Source organism: Macaca mulatta, chromosome 12, assembly GCF_049350105.2.
Source record: "Macaca mulatta isolate MMU2019108-1 chromosome 12, T2T-MMU8v2.0, whole genome shotgun sequence".
Taxonomy (NCBI): Eukaryota; Metazoa; Chordata; class Mammalia; order Primates; family Cercopithecidae; genus Macaca; species Macaca mulatta.
This window is the reverse complement of record NC_133417.1, coordinates 53,920,790-53,938,686: the sequence shown is the minus strand read 5'-3', so window position 1 is coordinate 53,938,686 and position 17,897 is coordinate 53,920,790. Positions and strand designations below refer to the sequence as shown.

The 17,897-nt window shown below is 43.6% G+C and overlaps 1 protein-coding gene across 1 annotated transcript in view; it reads right to left on the bottom strand.

Moving 5' to 3' along the window:
• KIF5C (kinesin family member 5C) overlaps window positions 1-17,897 on the bottom strand; it is a 152,215-nt gene that overhangs the window by 88,409 nt on the left and 45,909 nt on the right. Inside the window, exons 2-4 of the mRNA XM_028830683.2 lie at window positions 16,529-16,619; window positions 9,479-9,552; window positions 1,048-1,152 (exon numbers count right to left, since the gene is read on the bottom strand). Of these exons, the coding sequence (XP_028686516.1) occupies window positions 1,048-1,152; window positions 9,479-9,552; window positions 16,529-16,619 (270 nt within the window). The remainder of the gene's footprint in view (window positions 1-1,047; window positions 1,153-9,478; window positions 9,553-16,528; window positions 16,620-17,897) is intronic.

Here is a 17,897-nt window from a genome sequence, read left to right as displayed (position 1 = left end):
AAAGAATGTAATCCCAGCACTTTGGGAGGCCGAGACGGGCGGATCACGAGGTCAGGAGATCGAGACCATCCTGGCTTGCAGTGAGCCGAGATAGCGCCACTGCACTCCAGCCTGGGCGACAGAGCGAGACTCCGTCTCAAAAAAAAAAAAAAAAAAAAAAGTTTAAAAAGAAAAAAGAAAAACAGGGCTTAGATTTCCTGCCCTCCACACTTCATCCTCCACAAAATGCCTACTGTCAGATTCTGTCTCTTATAACAATATCCTCTAATTTGCTTAAACAAGTGCCTTTCAGTCACTTGCAAAAGAGGTGTTCCAATGAATATATCCTAATAACACATTTTATTATTAAACAGCCTCAGTAAGAGAGTAGAAATCTCTCTTTTAATGTAAATTGAAGTCCATAACAAGTTCTGGTTTAAAACAAAAACAAAATACAAAGAGGAAGATAAAAAGGAGGAGAATTCCTCTTCCCAACATTTCTCAGACTTCTGCTCTGTGACGCTCTGCTCAAAACACAAGTCTGTGATACTCTTAGGGGGAGAAATGTGTCTATATTCAAATAAGCTGGGAAATGTAATCTAATACACGTCCCCTTTGCAGAGCACGTTGAAACTTGTGATAAATTTAACACTGTTCAAGGAAGCACTTTCCCAGCTCATTTGGCCTTATAGCCCCTTTCCCTGCAAGCCCACCATTAATAATACGAGGCACTGTGTTCCACAGAACACACTTTGAGAAATGCTGCCCTAACCCACACACAAACACATTTCAGTCATATCCACGGAGATCCAGAGGATAAAGGGTAGAATTCGGGCAACAATCAAGATGATTTCCTGCTAAAGAAGGCTTTTGCTTTCATTATCTGGATATTTCAAGCAAACCCTCCAGATACCTGTTAGCCTAGGTCAGTAAGGAAGAGGGCTCTGCTTACCACAAGAATGTAATTTAAATTAGTAAGATCATCTTTTATATCTATTTGAAAGGAGGAGGGATAAGAAACGTTATCTGGGGCCCAGTGTCTTCTCTTGACCAATCAGTAATACATACCTTTATGTGAAATTCCAGGTTCTCATCCATGGAGTAGATATGGTCAAAGATATCATGAGCAATTCGTGGGATGATCCCCATGAGCTGGGGGTCGTGCAGCTTCCCCTAGTGGGTGAAAATACAAACACAGGCCGTTAAAGGGTGCTGGGAGACACAGGAGAGAGAGGAGGAACCATTGCTGGGTTCCTTAGACAGAACCTGGTGGAGCAGGAAGCACCCACGTGTGCCTGCCGGCTCCCTTGGGCATCTACCTGACTTGCCAACAGACCAGAAGTTGGTGGAAAAACTCAATGTGTTCATCTGTTTATCCAGCAGGGGAGCACTTGTGCTGTTAAATTCTGAGGCCCACAGTATTGCCTCCAGCGGCCACTCAAGGCAGCAAATCAGTGTCTATGTGGCTAGTGTGGGGTGAGGAGGAGAAGGGAAAGGGAGCAGGAGAAGGAATGAGAATATATGGGTTTGGGTTTTGAGTATTTACAAACTGACTTGAGCCTCCAGGTCCAAGTAAGGTAATGTCCTTTAATGAAATAACCTTTAGAACTGATTTCCAAAATTTTTCAAAATTTCTAAGAACCTTATTCTGGCAACACTTTCAGTATCATTTAACAGATCAATCAAGAAAATACACTTCATAAATTTCTTTTAAAAATCTGTAGTCCCCAGGCTGAATTGTTCTAAATAAGTTTTAGCTGTTTCTAACACCTAAATCCACGTTTAAGATAGTCTTATATTCTTCTTTCCCCCCTTTTCTACTTTACTCATTTTACTTAAGGGGATGGGGACAGGTAAATTATCCTGCTATTTGGATATTACCAAATCCACTTCTAAGGTCCAGAATTTGCCACCTCTGAAGATTTTAGAAAAGATGCCATAGGATCTGACAGCAACTCCTAATGAAGACTTCCAGAAGCATTTAAAGCAACACACAAGCTCCAGAGAGCCTTTGCCTAAGCCCACCATCAAATAAGCATTTAAGTTCTCATATGAGTTCAACAACCCATCAGTGAACAAACACACGGTCTGCAGGTTTAAAGTGATCAGTGCCAACCGTACACCCAGAGAATTTTCCAGATTTTTTTTTTCTTTAGACAAGGTCTCACTCTGTTGCCCAGGCTGAAGCGCTGACTGCAACCTCCACTTCTCAGGCTCAAGTGATCCTCCAACCTCAGCTTCCCTAGTAGCTGGAACTACAGGTGTGCACCACCACACCCGGCTAATTTTTTGTATTTTTTGTAGAGACAAGGTTTTGCCATGTTACCAAGGCTGGTGTCCAACTCCTGAGCTCAAAGTGTCTGCCCACCTTGGCTTCCCAGAGTGCTGGGATTACAGGCATGAGCCACCTCATCCGGCAGTCTGGCTTCCAGCAAAGCTGTCTCATCTGGAAAAATGGGTACTCCTCTGGAATGCCCTTATCTATTAAGAATCTAAATAGTTTGATGTATTGATATTGTTTTTTAGTTTGACTGCATACTTCCTAAAGATAGGGATGGCCAGTGCATGTATATTTCTCCCCATTGCTTATAAAATTTAGTATTTATTACATAGCATTATTGTATAATTTAAGTTAAATAGGATATATAAAGTGCTTAGTGACATGGGACGGGCTCAAATAAATGTTCGTATTATATCACTCAGCTCATAGGAGGTTCTCACGAACAAGTTGTTGGAGTTTATTTCACCTGAAGAGTCTGAAACACATTTCTATCTCTGACAATTAATACATATCTTCGGAAAGAAAACAGTGCCAAATGACAGACTGACAATCTCAGATCTTGATAACTTTTAAACTGTATATTCCATCATAAACATGTAACAAATTAGACAATGGGCCCCCACATGCTCTGAAGCATGGAGATCACTGGCAGGAACAATACCTATGGTGAGAACATCATTTCCGTATTGTCAAATGTCATGACTCCACTCAGCCAATCAAAAGACCTCCCCTACCCAAGCCCTCCAGAGCTTTTTAATAATTGATGATAATCCTTTAGCTTCTCCTCAGTAGCCCACAGCCAGAGAAGAACGACTGATAATCCAAAAATCATTTATAATTGACTCACATCTATTTTCCTATATGCTTTCCCTTTCAATGGATTTATCTCCCCATTGATTCCTGGCTTATACAAGTGCTGACATCCCTTTGTTTGCCTTTGTCAGGGCAAGAACCAAGGCAGAACCAGAGATGAATCTAGGACACTCTCTACTTTGTGTCTCTCTGAAGTCCTCACCCTAAAATCAATGTAAGAAAAGTGAGTGTTCTCATAATAATGCCTCCCATCCCCACAGGAACAGACGCATACCCAAATCCACTGCAGGCCTAGCAGCTGGCCTGCTTGATCCAGCTCAGATGCTCAAGAGCGGTAAGGGCTTTGTGTGCAGTAAACTAGGCCTGCCGAAACAATCTGCAGGTGTGCGTATGCAGGGGAGGATGTAGGGCATGTGGAGCGTGCCTGTGTGTGTGTGTGTGTGTCTGTGTGTGTGTGTCGTGTTAGGGGAGCATATGGATGTGTGATGTGTGTGTGGTGTATGTCTGTGTGTGATACAAGTGTAGGGTGTGAGGGTTATGTCTGCATGTGTAGGGGCGTGTGATGTACGTGGAGTATTAACATGTATGTGTGATGTGGGGCATATATGTGTGTGAGATGGATGTAGGGAATGTGTGCAGGCATGTGCTATAGCGTGAATGTAGGAAGTGTGGCGAGTGTGGGAGTGCTTGTGGCGTGTGGCATTCTGTGGTGTGTGTGTATTGTATATGTGTGATATGTGGTGTCTGTGTCTGTATGATGTATGCGGTGTGTGTGTGTGTGTGTGTGTGTGTATATGGGGGTATGTGTGTGTGTTGTATGTGTATATATGTGGGGTCTGTCGGTATGTGTGCATGTATATGTGGGAGCGTCTGTATGTGGTGTCTGTGTGTGTGTGTATGTGGGGGGTATGCTATACGATGTGTGGTGTGGGGTATATGGTATGTCTGTATGTGTGTATGTCTGTGTGTGTATGATGGGGGTGTGGTATATAGTGTGACATATGCATGTCCATATGTAGGTGTGTGAGGTGTACCTCTCTGTATGTTTATGATGTATGTAGGGGTCACATGTGGTATACAGTGTGTAGTGTGTGCTGTGTTTGTGTGTGGTGTGCATATACCTGTGTGTATATCTATGATGTATGTGGAGGGGTGGTATGTGATGTCTGTGTGTGCAAGTGTGTGATGTGTATATGTCTGCGTGTGTATGATGTATGGGGGCATGTGCAGTATGTGTTGTGTGGTGTGTCTGTATGTGTGTGATATATACGTCTGTGTGTGTTTATGATGCATGTGAGGGTCTTGTGTGGTGTGAGGTATGTCTGTGGTATGTATATGTCTGTATGTGTATGATGTATGTGGGGGGTGTGTGGTATGTGGTGTGTGGTGTGTCTGTGTAGGTATATGTGTGATGTGTATATGTTTGTGTGTATGATGTATTTAAGCAGTGTGGTATATGGTGTGTGGTGTGTCTGTGTGTATATTATGCATGTGGTGTGTCTGTGTATATGTGTGTGGTGTGCATATGTCTGTGTGTGTATCCTGTATGTGGGGGGTATGTGGTATATGGTGTGTCTGTGTGTGTATGTGTGTGTGTGTGTGATGTATGTGGGAGGTATGGTGTGTGGTGCATCTGTGTGTGATGTGTCTGTGTATATGTATGTGGTGTGCATATGTCTGTGTATGTGTACAATGTATGTGGGGTGTGGTATGTGGTGTGTAATATGTCTGTGTGTGATGTGTCTGTGTATATATGTGTGTGGTGTGCGTATGTCTGTGTGTGTGTACAATGTATGTGGGGGATGTATGATATGTGGTGTATGGTGTGTTTGTGTATATATGTGTGTGGTGTGCATATGTCTGTGTGTGTGTACAGTGTATGTGGGGGATGTATGATATGTGGTGTATGGCGTGTCTGTGTATATATGTGTGTGGTGTGCGTATGTCTGTGTGTGTGTACAATGTATGTGGGGGATGTATGATATGTGGTGTATGGTGTGTCTGTGTATATATGTGTGTGGTGTGCGTATGTCTGTGTGTGTACAGTGTATGTGGGGATGTATGATATGTGTTGTATGGTGTGTTTGTGTATATATGTGTGTGGTGTGCATATGTCTGTGTGTGTACAATGTATGTGGGGGTGTATGGTATGTGGTGTATGGTGTGTCTGTGTATATATGTGTGTGGTGTGCATATGTCTGTGTGTGTGTACAATGTATGTGGGGGGTGTACGGTATGTGGTGTATGGTATGTCTGTGTATATATGTGTGTGGTGTGCATATGTCTGTGTGTGTGTATGATATATGTGGGGGGTGCAATGTGGTGTGTGGTGTGTGGTGTGTCTGTGTATGTGTGTATGACAGGTGCTCCTTAGAGGTCTTCACTGCTTCTACACTGACCCTTGCAGATGAGATGTGCAGTCCAGACCCACAATGCACAGTTGCTTCGGGCAGTAAGAAGTGGGAAAACAGCTGAGAGCTATAGAAATTCAGAGACTAGAAATGTCCCAGATTTCCAGTAATAAATGGGTAATATGGGATGGCTTCCTTGAGGGACACCAAATCTTGAAGAATGAGTAAGTTTAGGAATGGGCAGAGAGGATGTGGGCAGAGAAGGTGAGTGGGAGAACAAGGTACAGGAACTAAGAAAGAACAGTGAAAGTGTATTGTAGCTGAAGGATCAAAGATGAACTTGGGGAGCAAAGAAATCCGCTGCTTCACCACCTTGTTTCCTCCGGAAAGCACATAGGAGAAAGATCTTTATAACTGCATCCTGTATAATTTTATCCACAAACTTTTCCCATGGAATGTGATCTTTTAGGAGCACATGTGAAAGAAGAAACAGGACCCAGGCCACCAGCCACTGAACAAGACTCTCTTTGTTCCAACCCCAGTTGCCTCCTTGACCTCCCAAGCAGGGCAAGAGTTTCCTGAAACACTTAAGATGTCAGCCCGTCAGTACATGAGCACTGTGCGTTCAGATAGCCTTGTTCGAAATCACTTGGCAGGCTTGGCGGGGCGGCCGGGAAGCCTGTACCATTCAGATGACCTCCAAGCATCTCTTTGGGCAGAAAGAAAAAACACAAAGCATCTCCGTCCATCTATATCAGTGTGCAGAAAAGGATCACAAAGTAGGGCATGGGGCCAAGAGAAGCCCTTCCCAGCATCACACACTGAACAAAAAGAACAGTCCGTCCCCTTTTCCTCAGCTGGAGCTGGAACCCCCTGTGTCCTCCCCAGCGCCAACCCTGGGTATAGGCAACACAAGCCCAGGACCTTCTGTGTGTTGGTGTCCACCAAGCTTAGCATTAACACCATCCAGTGAGTCATATATTTACTGAAAACCTACCTTAAGTGCTCCATCTTGAGAAGCTAATCTTTCCAATTTTATGTAGGCTTATCTGTTTGTTCCCCTCAATACAAGGTAATAGAGTCACCACTGGAGGTCAGACCAAAACCAGGGGGATTAAAGTGAAAAACAGCTTTAACATGTGACTGCTCTGTCCACTCAGGGACACTCAGGGAGTTAACATCCCCTTCCGAAAGCCTTTGGAAGATCACAATGTGTAATTTGAATACATAAAATCCTCCTTTCAGAGAATGCAGACCCTGTATAGGGCTCTTTTGACTTAATCGCATTCCAGGATCCTGGATTTCTTGGTCTCCTGCAGTATCTATGACTTCAGCTTGAGGCTCCTCCTTCCCTCTGTCTTCCTCTGAAAATATCCCTTACCTTTGCTCCAATCTATAATTACCCTACAGAAAGAACTCGATTAAGTGAGGGGGTGGGTGGCACTAGGAAAAAACTCCCATCTACATCAACTATTTCTAACTGTAGGCACAAGTATGTGATCTGCAAAAGTCACAATAAAGAAAAGCAACTCATTACAATCGACCTTTTAAAACTGACAAAGATGAAGAGGTGACAGAATTTAGGCAACCAGAGGCGAAACCTGTCCGGAACCCAGTTCCTTTCAGGTCCCCCATGAGTGTTCGCTGGGCAGGCATTGTGGAGTTTACACTGTAAGACACGGACGGCTTGAGAGCCTCTAGTTTAGCAAAATATCTCTTATACGAGTTTTTGTTTTTTGGATTTTTATTTTATTTATTTATTTTTATCTATTTATTTCTTAAGACGGAGTCTTGCTCTGTCACTCAGGCTGGAGTGCAGTGCTGTAATCTTGGCTCACTGCAACCTTTGCCTCCCTAGTTCAAACGATTCTCCTGCCTCAGTCTCCCAGGTAGCTGGGACTACAAAATGTGCGCCACCACGCCTGACTAATTTTTTTTGTATTTTTAGTAGGGATGGGGTTTCACCATGTTAGCCAGGCTAGTCTCAAACTCCTGACCTACATGCTGGGATTACAGGCATAAGCTACCACGCCTGGCCTCCCATATTAGGTTTAAAGGCAGGGCATAGCTCTTTGCCATCACCCTATATCCATCTCTTCTCCTGAAATAAGATGTTACACTGGGGAGCATTCTCTCTCTTGATGTCTTACGGTTTAAATTTCTGGCATTTAGCAAATACCTTATATTTTCTAATCCCAAAGCTTAAAAGGTCACTCTTGTAAGCATTCCAAGAGATTTGGGGGGATTTTAAATAACGCGGGTTGCTTTTGTTTGTTTGTTTTTGTTTGGTATTATATACAGTTTGGTAATATAAAAACAAAACGAAAACCTCCGGACTGATTGAATTCCTCACTAGACACCATATCTCTCTTTCAAGTGCCATCTGACCTATGAGGAAGTTTTTGTCCACAGCTACTGGACTAGGTGGGACCCAGGAAATGTAGAACTGTAACTTTTGTATAGTCTCAAGGTCAAGAGTCGGGGGCCCAGTAAGAGAGGGAAAGGCGAGGGGTCGGGGCAGGAGCATGGGGATACCAGGGCCAGTGTTTCCAAGACGTTCTGCAGTAGAGTGTGAGAGGAGGAGACGGGCTGAGGCCACTCAGGTGTCAAGGGAAAGACCTGCTTAGTCAGAAAGAAGTGATAAATAAACCTCATGCTTCCTTTAATCTGTGCAGTCTCTGAACCACTTTGTCTTCAGCAAAACGGGTGAAAGAGAGTCAACACCACAGAAATGAGATCCCCGGCACTGTACCCACACTTGAAATCAGTATGAGCAGAACATCAGAGCCCTGAGGAGTTTAGCCTCGTGCCTTTGAAATCTCCTCTTCAATAGGAATGATTCATAAGTTAAACCGATTCTGCAGCAGCCGTCTCAGTGCTATTCCCAGGAGGGCATCGTAAATGAAAAACCCTAAGCTGGAAGGATTAAGGATTCATCTTACCCTGCTGCTGAATTCCCCAAACTTCCTCTGTGCAGTTTCTTATAATAACCACGCTTACCACCTCTCCTCACCTGTCAGGTGGGTCTCACCTTTAGAAGAATTATCAGGCCCTGAAGGCCCTATAGGATTTGGTGATTTAAAAAAAAGGAAAAGAGGAGGCAAAGGGGTTCAATTTTGCCTGCAGACCTGCCTTGTTTGCAAAACAAACTGAAGCCACAAAGTTCCACAGCCAACAAATGGAGCTGGGGTCATACCCTGAAGTGCCTTCAGGGAGCAGGTATGTAAGTTAATAAGGAAGGATGCCGAATATAAGTTCATCTTCACCCCAGTGTGCATGAAGTGGGCTGGGTGTGAGTACAATGGAGAGTCCCGCCCCATATACGTGGGGTGGCCAGGGCCAGGACCACAGGCACCATTTTCACAAATACTAACAGATATTTTACCAAACTTCTCCTAGGTGACAGCAGCTATTCCCTGCACTAGAAATGTTAACAAAAAGGTGAACAGGACAATGAAGTGAACAGAGAAGCCTGAATTTTATATTATGGTGAAATTCACCCAGTGCTGCCAGATCTTCAGAATATTCAACCTAAGATGGAAAATTTGAATGGTGTGAAATCATCCAATTTTTAACATTGCTTACAATTTAAAAAATATACATAATGGGCAGGCCAAACAAAAATACGTCTGTGGGCTGAATGTGGCTCATAAGCCAACTTTTTAAAATCTCTGATTTTTCATTTATTCTAAGAGATGTACCTCCCCGGGGGCCTTCATCAAGGTAAATGATTTTCCCAATAGGCTTTCCCAGTTAGATTGAGGCTGAAGTCCAGAATGATGTTCACACTACTGCTTAGCTAATCAATGATTGGTTCCAAATAGAATGTATTCTTACCATCACAAAGTTATCAATAAAGGCCTTTTAAAAATACTGAATTCCTGAGACTTTATTTTTCACTGCTATTTTAAAACTTCTCAAAGACATAATTAATTGGCCAAACATAACCGTCTCTATTTCCCAGTAAAGAAAGCCACATGCACCTCAAGTTTTGCTGGAAACGTCAGTTGCATTCAGTCATCTCAGAGATTCGCATTAGACATTGTAATCTTACCTCCATGGTGTGGGTTTTTCCTGATGAAGTCTGCCCATACGCAAAAATCGTCCCGTTATAACCTTCAAGGACATCTGTGAACAAGAAAAAGAAATTAAAATTAACTCATTACTTTGATCATATGCTGGTGTAGGTTGCATATTTTAAAATTACATTTTCCAAATGGCCCATCTCATTTTTCATACAAATGATATATTTTAACTCCTTGTGAATTTTAAGTAGAATTATGAGATAAGAGCAGAAATGCAGGCCTCTGTTGTTCTACAAATAGAAAGAAACGGACTCATACTTCACAGAATATATTAATGAAGAAGGAGGCAGACACACGTTCTCCCAATGACATCAAAATCAAGACAGAGACATCGAGCACAAAACTTTTTTTTAGTAGAAGGATATTTGAGTTGTCTTCTAGAAGTCGATCTATTGAGATTAGTTGGGGGAAAAAGAAAACACTATTCTTATGCCCTAAGTTTCTGGAGTGAGATGAAGAATAGAATTTCTTTCCTCAGTTTAAACGCTGGCCCAGGCTAGCTCCTTGGGGAGGTTTCTCCTGAAAGCTCTACCAGAGCTCCTTGAGTCCAGAGGCAGGGGAGGAAAAGGGCCCCACTCTATAAACAGAGCCTCACGGTGACAATCCAATCAACCCAGAAACTAGCCGGGCCCTCACTTAAATTTAATGTCTCTGTGTTTGCACTGACAGTGCTAACAAGCCAGCCCAGGCCCATCAGCATCAGGAAACGTCTTTTCATTACACAATGAGAGCACTGTGCAAAGCCTTCCACACTGCAGGTCGGTGCCACATCACACAGAGACAAGGGGAGGCTCGAGGGTGGAGGCTGCTTTTTGCTGAAGAGCTGAAGATTATCTGTGGGAATTCTTTCAAAGCAGCAGAGGTGATTAAAATATATTTAGCACTCATTTCCCTCCTGCTTTCCTCCTTCATCCTCACAAATATCACTGGAAGAGGAACAATGCATCATTAATATCCTTGATCCTCCATTCAGCATAAGGGGAGGAGGTCTTCATTTGCACAAGGTGCAGAGGCAGGGAGAAGGGCCCACACCGAGGTGTCCTACTCGGGGTCATGTAAAAAACCAAGCTAGGCTTACTTCAGGCTCTATAAATAGAGTTTTTCTTTTGGGGGCATGGTAGAGGGGGTCCTCTGAATTTTATGATCCTGGTTTGTTTCTGTTTTGCTTAGATGGGTTTGCTTTTTTGAATTTATATAATTCTGATTTGTTATGTTTTTAAAAACAATTTTGATACACATTTGACCGATCTGAGGTTGTTGAAGTGTGAACTGGGATAAGAACGAAAAGCAATATTTTATTTTAGGAATCTAAGAACAGGAAAATTAAGTGTCAGGGTTTTTTTTTTTTTTTTTTTTTTAATTCTAGTAGCCCTCAAGAGTTTGTATCAAGCTATACTGGGGGTTGGGGGAGAGGAGGGACGGAGAGAGAGAGGAGGGAGAGAGAGAGAGAGAGGAGAGAGAGAGAGACAGAGAACGTTCACAGGTATCAGACTTCGGCTAATGGTTCCCCTGGTAACAGTGGGAAGCAAAAACTTGAAGTAGTCAGTGTAAGGTTTGGAGGTTCAAGCTTCAGTTTCCACAAAAATGCCAAACTACTCAAAGAAAAGATTCCTCAGGCCAGAGCAGACAGAGCACCTCCACATCAACATGAATATGATATGCTTTGAGGGACCCAAAGGAACAAGGTCCCACCCTTAGGTTAAACTTTAAAAATGCCATATTCATAACACGAACAACTCCAGCCTATTGGAATGCTGGCTACATCACAATATTACAGTTTCCATTTATTCAAAATTACCATTTTTTATAAATTAACCATCCCCCTACACACACACACACACACACACACACACACACACACCCCTGAAAGGGCTTTCCTTGTCTTAAGCCTCTGTGTGTGAAACACTCTGGAACCCACTGGCCCAGGTGTTAGAACAGCACCGAAGTTGCCAGGGCCAGGGGTCCAGCCATCCTGACCTCTGCTGGCCACCCTGCAAGTGCCGATGTTCCCACGCAGGAGGCCCCGGGGAGGTGGTACCGAGCAATCCGCCACACCAAGGAAACTCAGCTCAGAGCTCAGCTTCCTCCTGAATTAGGCCACACCAGAGGCCTCCCAGGTCTCATGCACGCCCCTGAGTCCATCACTGTAACAGAAGCTCGTCTGTGGCTTCACTTGTTTTGGATTAAGGAGCTGAGAAGCCTGCGAGACTGTACTTGGAGAATCTGTTTCTTGCTGCCGTTTCGTCACCGAGCACAATTTTTTTTCCCCTTCTTTTTTTGTAAGAAAAGAAGAACACGTAAAACCCCACTAGAACAAACTCCACTCGGCCCTGAAAGTATTTACAATCAGGTTACAGCTCATTCACTGCTGCAGAACCTCGCTCCAGCGCTCAAGGTTGAAGGGAGCCGACGTCGCCCTCTATCGGCTCCGCGCTGCACTAGAAGGTAATTTAAACGAAAAGGCTCTTTGAAGCCGGTGTTCTCTATTTTCTTCGAAACTCCAGGTTTTCGGGGCTTGTTTTCTGTTTATTGTTTGTTTGCTCAGTCTGTGTTTTGATTTGCTGGTGAGGGGAGGCACAGAGGGGAAGTGGAGCAGGAGCCCAGCGCGTTTCTATGGCCACCGCGACCACAGGCAGTGGGGGAGCCGCAGCGGGAAAGGCCAGGACACGCTCTGCACTGCGGGGGCCACGCCGCCCCCGACCCGATTCCCACAGAAGCGCCCACAAAAGGCACTTTCATCACGTCCACTGCCCGCTCCTGGGCCCACGGAGTGCATTTGTTTTAGAGTCTCTGCAGAAACAATGACTGTTTCCACATTTCAGCCACGCTCCGCAGACAGAACGTTTCTTTGTGTTGGTGCCTGGTGTGATGTGACCTCCACTGGTACAGCACAGCCCGCCGCACCTCAGGCCACAGCACTCTTCCATCCCGCAGCTGCATGAACCCCAGAAGGAGCTTCCGCCGCAGGTGCCCAGAGCCTTCTCATCTCCCAGGGGAGGAAGGATAGCAGTAGATACTTAAAATGCTCCTTGCCTCCCATTTGCCCAGTTCTGAATCCAGGTCTTGCTAAAGCAAAAGAGTTAATGCCATTTCCAGATTAGAATTGGGGGAGGATTTGATCATATCTACCCATCAGTAGTCCTAAGGAGGCATGGGGCTTCCTACTGACTCTCCAGGGGAAATGGGGGCCTGTAGGGTTTCTGGTGATAGTGGCTGACAGGCCATCCTCACCAGTCACCAAACCACTCAGGCCACAACCAGAGGATGAAGAGGCGGTCCTGCTGACCACCCGAGGCCAGCCTGCGTGCCGGCTGGCCAGACTAAAGGCTAATCACTGTGCCCAGGCAAGGGCATGCTGCGTCTTCAGAATGGAAACATGCCTCATCACTGGCAGATCACCAGGGCCACCACAAGGTGTGGGAGCCACCATCCCTGTCCCCTCTTCTCTACCCTCCTCCCACACCATTCCCAGCCCTGTCTTTTGCAATGCTTAGTTAATAGTCCATATGGCCTGACAGAACAGGGACCGCTCATAAAATAATTGTCACCAAATGCTCGCTGTGTGCTCACCAGGAAGGGAGGCAGGGGAGTGCAGAAGAACATCAGTCAATCAGTCCGACAAGCCCAGGCTTGAGTCCCAGTCCATGGCCCCCCAACCAACCTGGCCAAGTTACTTCACTTCTCTGAGCCTCAAATTCCTCTTCTGTACAATGAGGAAAATAATGCTCACCCTTCAGAAAGTTGTTGATTTAAAATGCAACTCCCTTCAGAAAGTTGTTGATTTAAAATGCGACAACATATGTCAAGTATATAGACAGTGCCTGATAAGTCACAGCTAAAAATATTTTTTCTTCTTCAGAGTCATATGTAAGATAATAACAAAACAGATCTGGTAATATCATCCTAAGTTTAACATTCTTCATTGGGTCCACATTGTCTGCAGGATAAAGTCCATCCATTTCCATCAAATTGCTCCAGCCTAACTTTCCCAGCCTCATCTCCCATAATGCCGCTCTGCACCCTCTGCCACTCCAAGTTGCCCAAGCAGAATTTGTGTCTTTATGCTTTTACTTTTGCAATCCCCTCTGCTTGTACAACCCTGCTATATTCTATAGTCCTCAGGACCCAACCTTTCAGAGAAACCTTCTTTAATTCTCCACTCCCTCTCCCGACCAAAATCAATACAAGTGACATTATTCCGTGTTCCCGTGGCATTTTGCATACACCCTTTCTAAAGTACATAATGCCTATGTGTGTGATGATTATGTACACATCTGTCTCTTTCCCTGTACCCAAAGCTCCTTGCAGACAGTCTTACATAGCATGGCGACTCCAGTCCCAGCAGTGCTTACCCCGTGGTGAGTACTAAATACAACTTACACAAATGAATGATTAAAAGAAACAACTGAATGAATGAATTTTAAAGGAACCAGAACTGGAAAGCAAGAAATCCCCTTCTCTAGCATCTGGATCATCCGTATCTAGTTAATTTAGAAGGCAAATAATTGGTGTGGCTCCTGTAGGCTGGGACATAGTTATAGTACTTCGATAATAGCATCCAGTTACCATGGTGTTTGACTCCTAGGTGTCCAAAGGAGCCTTCCCATTTACTGTGCTGGTAGTCACAAACCTACAACCTCTTTGAGAAGAAATGGAGGAGAATTCTACATGCGTTTTCAAGCAACATTTTGAAAAACAAACACCAAAGATGGGAGCATGAGAGATGCCAGGGCTCTACAAACATTTAAAGTATTTTTTTAACCCAGTGAAGTGGTAGGGAATGAAAAACCAGAGAGAGAATAAAGCCATCAAGTTAAATGGAGCCTCCCAGATGCTCCAAATCATTAAGAGTTTAGATGGACTTGAAAGGAATGCTCCTCAGTCCACCCATTATCAGGAATCAAGGGGACTGTGGTACCCTAAGGAAGCCATCCGATTTAATTATTGGCCTCTAGGAAAAAAGGGCTCCACAGCACTACCTCCCAATCTTGATTTAAATAGGGTTCCTCGTGGCAAGAGATACCTCAGCTGTACCTGGTCATCTATTCCAAGGAGTTCTTTCTTGTATCTCTATGCTTTAGCTTACTGATTCTGAAATACATGGCCACTTCTCACATTAGCCTCAGTGGATATTTGTGAAAGTTCAATCAGACCTTCATCAATTCCTTTTTAAAGGAGAATAAGGCATGTATGTATGATCATATATATTTATGATACCCTAGAAATGTCTTTTTGTCATATCATGTCAGGGCCTGATTTTATTCTACTAGATGGTTTTCTTTATAGCTCACTATATACTGGGTCTCAAATTATCCAGAGTTAGGCCGCATCTTTACAAGACCTGCCCGTTTCTGACATTTCATACTGTAGAGAAATCCGAACATTGAAAGAGGCCCAAACTTCTTTTGTGAATAAGGACTCAAAGAGTATTACTATAGTTTGTTAATCACAGGATTTTTTTTTTAACAGGGTGCATCCATTTCTAATTATGTCAGCTTACAGAGGACAGGATGTATTTAAATGGCCCTCACGTTTACCACAGCATGTGGTAAATACTATTTGTTTGTGGTAATGAAGGGGGAGAGAAAAAGAAATTCTGGCACATATGTGATTAATCTTACTTTAATAAAAAATATATGAATGAGTCCAATAATAGGGAGCAGGGCTGAGTAGGAGCAAACCAAGAAAGACATACTGCGAAAACACAGAAAACATGTTTAGATAGAAAGAGAAGCAGAAGAGTAAAAGTAGAGAGACGACGAAAATTACCACCCGATATAGGTCCATACTATTAATTCAGAAAGAGCTCAAATTCAGGCATATTTTTTTCTCATTGGGTTTCTATAAAAATCTCACTGTGAAGACCTTCAAAATTAATTGATGTCTGCAGCAAGAATGTGAATAACCATCCACCTCAGCAAGGAACATTACATGCTGACATGCATCTCCCACACAGGTGTCCAGGGTCAGAATTAATCGAACAGATGTACCGAGAGCTGATTTTCATGAATTTCAAATACTTAGGTTAGTCAGCTTCTAAAAACAAGCAGATCCAAAGTGACATGGTAGGTTATTTTGGTTTTGTTTTTACTTCTTGCTTTTTAAATCCAGAGCTGCCTATAAAGGGGGCAGCATCAAGACATTTGAAAGCACAATTGCCATAGCATTCACATTTGAGGGCAAGGATTTGATGATGAAAAGCAAAGTAGCAGGAGATGCCCCCCAGCTCTGTCCAGATGGCAAGCCTGCCAATGCAAGCTTCAACCTGCCCCTGATTTGAAAGGACAAGGTAGAGCAATGTGTAAATTGCTTCATCTCCCTGCTGCTATTTTGACATGAATCCTCCAGGGCCAATGCCAGTCCTAGAGAAAAGGACTGATCTCTAAGACGTAAATGTAGGCTTGAGGCTACCTGTTTGGAGGAACAAATGTCAGGATCTGGGTGGGATGGTTGAAAATGGGTTAGGAGAAAGCATCATTAAGGAATGCTGAATAGCAAGACCAGGCTCGATAACCAACATGGTAATGTGATTTTATGACACTGTAGAAAATTTCTAAATGGCAAAAATTTTCCATATTTAAGTCTTCTTGCTGAGAGACATTAGTAAAAGGGAGACAGATGCACAGAGTAAATCAACCAAAGATGTACAACTGAAGCATCAGGAATATATATTTTCTCCTTCAAAGGAAAAAGGAGGTTTCATACCTGCAGCAGTGTTTTAAAATTGTTACAGAAATAGTGTGAATACAGCTTACCTTCCTTTAAACTTTTGGGTGACAAAATAGAAAAGGTGGCAAAAGAAATAAATAAATGTCCTTGAAAAGGGGAAATAGAGAGATTAAATAATTTGCCTGACATCATAGCAAATCAGGGCTAGAACCGAGGCTATAGAATTCAGTGTTTCCAATTAGCAGGCCTCTGCTTACAGTCAAGGCACATTGATTCCTAGGCTGCAAATATCACTTAATGTTTTCAATTACTCTGAATGGCCCAGGAGGAAATAAAGAAATAGCACTTACCTTTGACAATTTGCTTCGCACATGCATTGTAAACCTGCTCTTGGCTTGTGTTGGGAGGTAGCACTCTGTCGAAGACATATGGCTTCCCTTGCTAAAAAAGAAAGACAAAGGAAAGAAAAGGGTGGGAAAAAAACACATTAGACGTTTAGGAATAAAAAAGCGCTGACATTAGTAGCTAGGCCATAGGCACTAAATCACCAACCCTATTCTTTAAGGCAGTTCATTACCAAGAGTAGGGAATTTTTATAGCATATACCACACATGCATTGCGTGTATGTGCACTGTATGTTGAGAATCTGAGATTTTAAAAAATTTAAATTTAACCACTTTTTAAATGAAGGGTAGGCTGAGACTTATTCATTCATTCGACCAAGTATTTACTGAGCACTTACACAGAGCCTGGCACTGGGCTAGACGCTGAAAAAAAAAAAAAAAAAAAAAAAAAAAAACCACACAAAACAATCCTGCTCTTGTGAATCATTTAATTAAGTTGAGCAGATAGCTAATAAGCAAGAAAGCAAACACAGAGGAAAATGCAAAATGCCTAGGTTTAAAATGGCAGGACAGAGGGAATGCTAGAGAGGGCAAGGAAAGCCTGGTGAAGAAGGACCACTTAAGTGTATCTTCACAGAATCAGGAAGATGGAGGCTCCTGAAGAACTGCAGAAGCACATCCCAGGCAGGAGCCCAGCAGACAGCAAAGGGCCTGGTGTGTTCAAGGAATTGGAGGGCAAGCAAATCAGGAGCCAGTTCATGCAGCGCACAGTTAGCCAAGGTGATGTGCTTAAATGTTAGTCAATGGGAAGATGGGACAAACAGATTTAAGGAGCTCCTCTTATTAGAAAGCTACTATTGCTTTGTGTCCAAAAGAATTATTGTGTTTTCTTTCTCATGCATAAGTGATGCTTTAACTGAGTTGAGGCTTCCAAGACAAAGAGGGCCCTTCTGTACAGTAAATCAAGAGATTTCCCCAGGTGTGGGGTCTTGGGATTTGGTTTGATGCTCAAATGTATGTGTTTCAAGGAAATAACTAGTAGAGGGGAAGAGAAGAAACTCCACTGTGCACTATATGAGCCCTGACGCCTAATCACTCCATGTTCAATAAGGAGTTACTGGGCATTTAGGTGCCAGGCACAGTGCTGAGTGCTGTGGAAGTGGTGTGTGGGACAGACACAGCCCCTTCCCTAGAAGAACCCATCCTGAAGGCACCTCTTCTCTACCACCACCACCCAGGCAGGGGGCAACCATGCTCACCCTCTTCCACAGCCGGACTCACTCAGGAGGCCCTTCCTCTTCATGTTCACCACATAGCAGAGGGGAGGGCAGAAGATGAGAAGGGAGGAGAGAGGAGAGCCAAGAGCCTCCTTTTC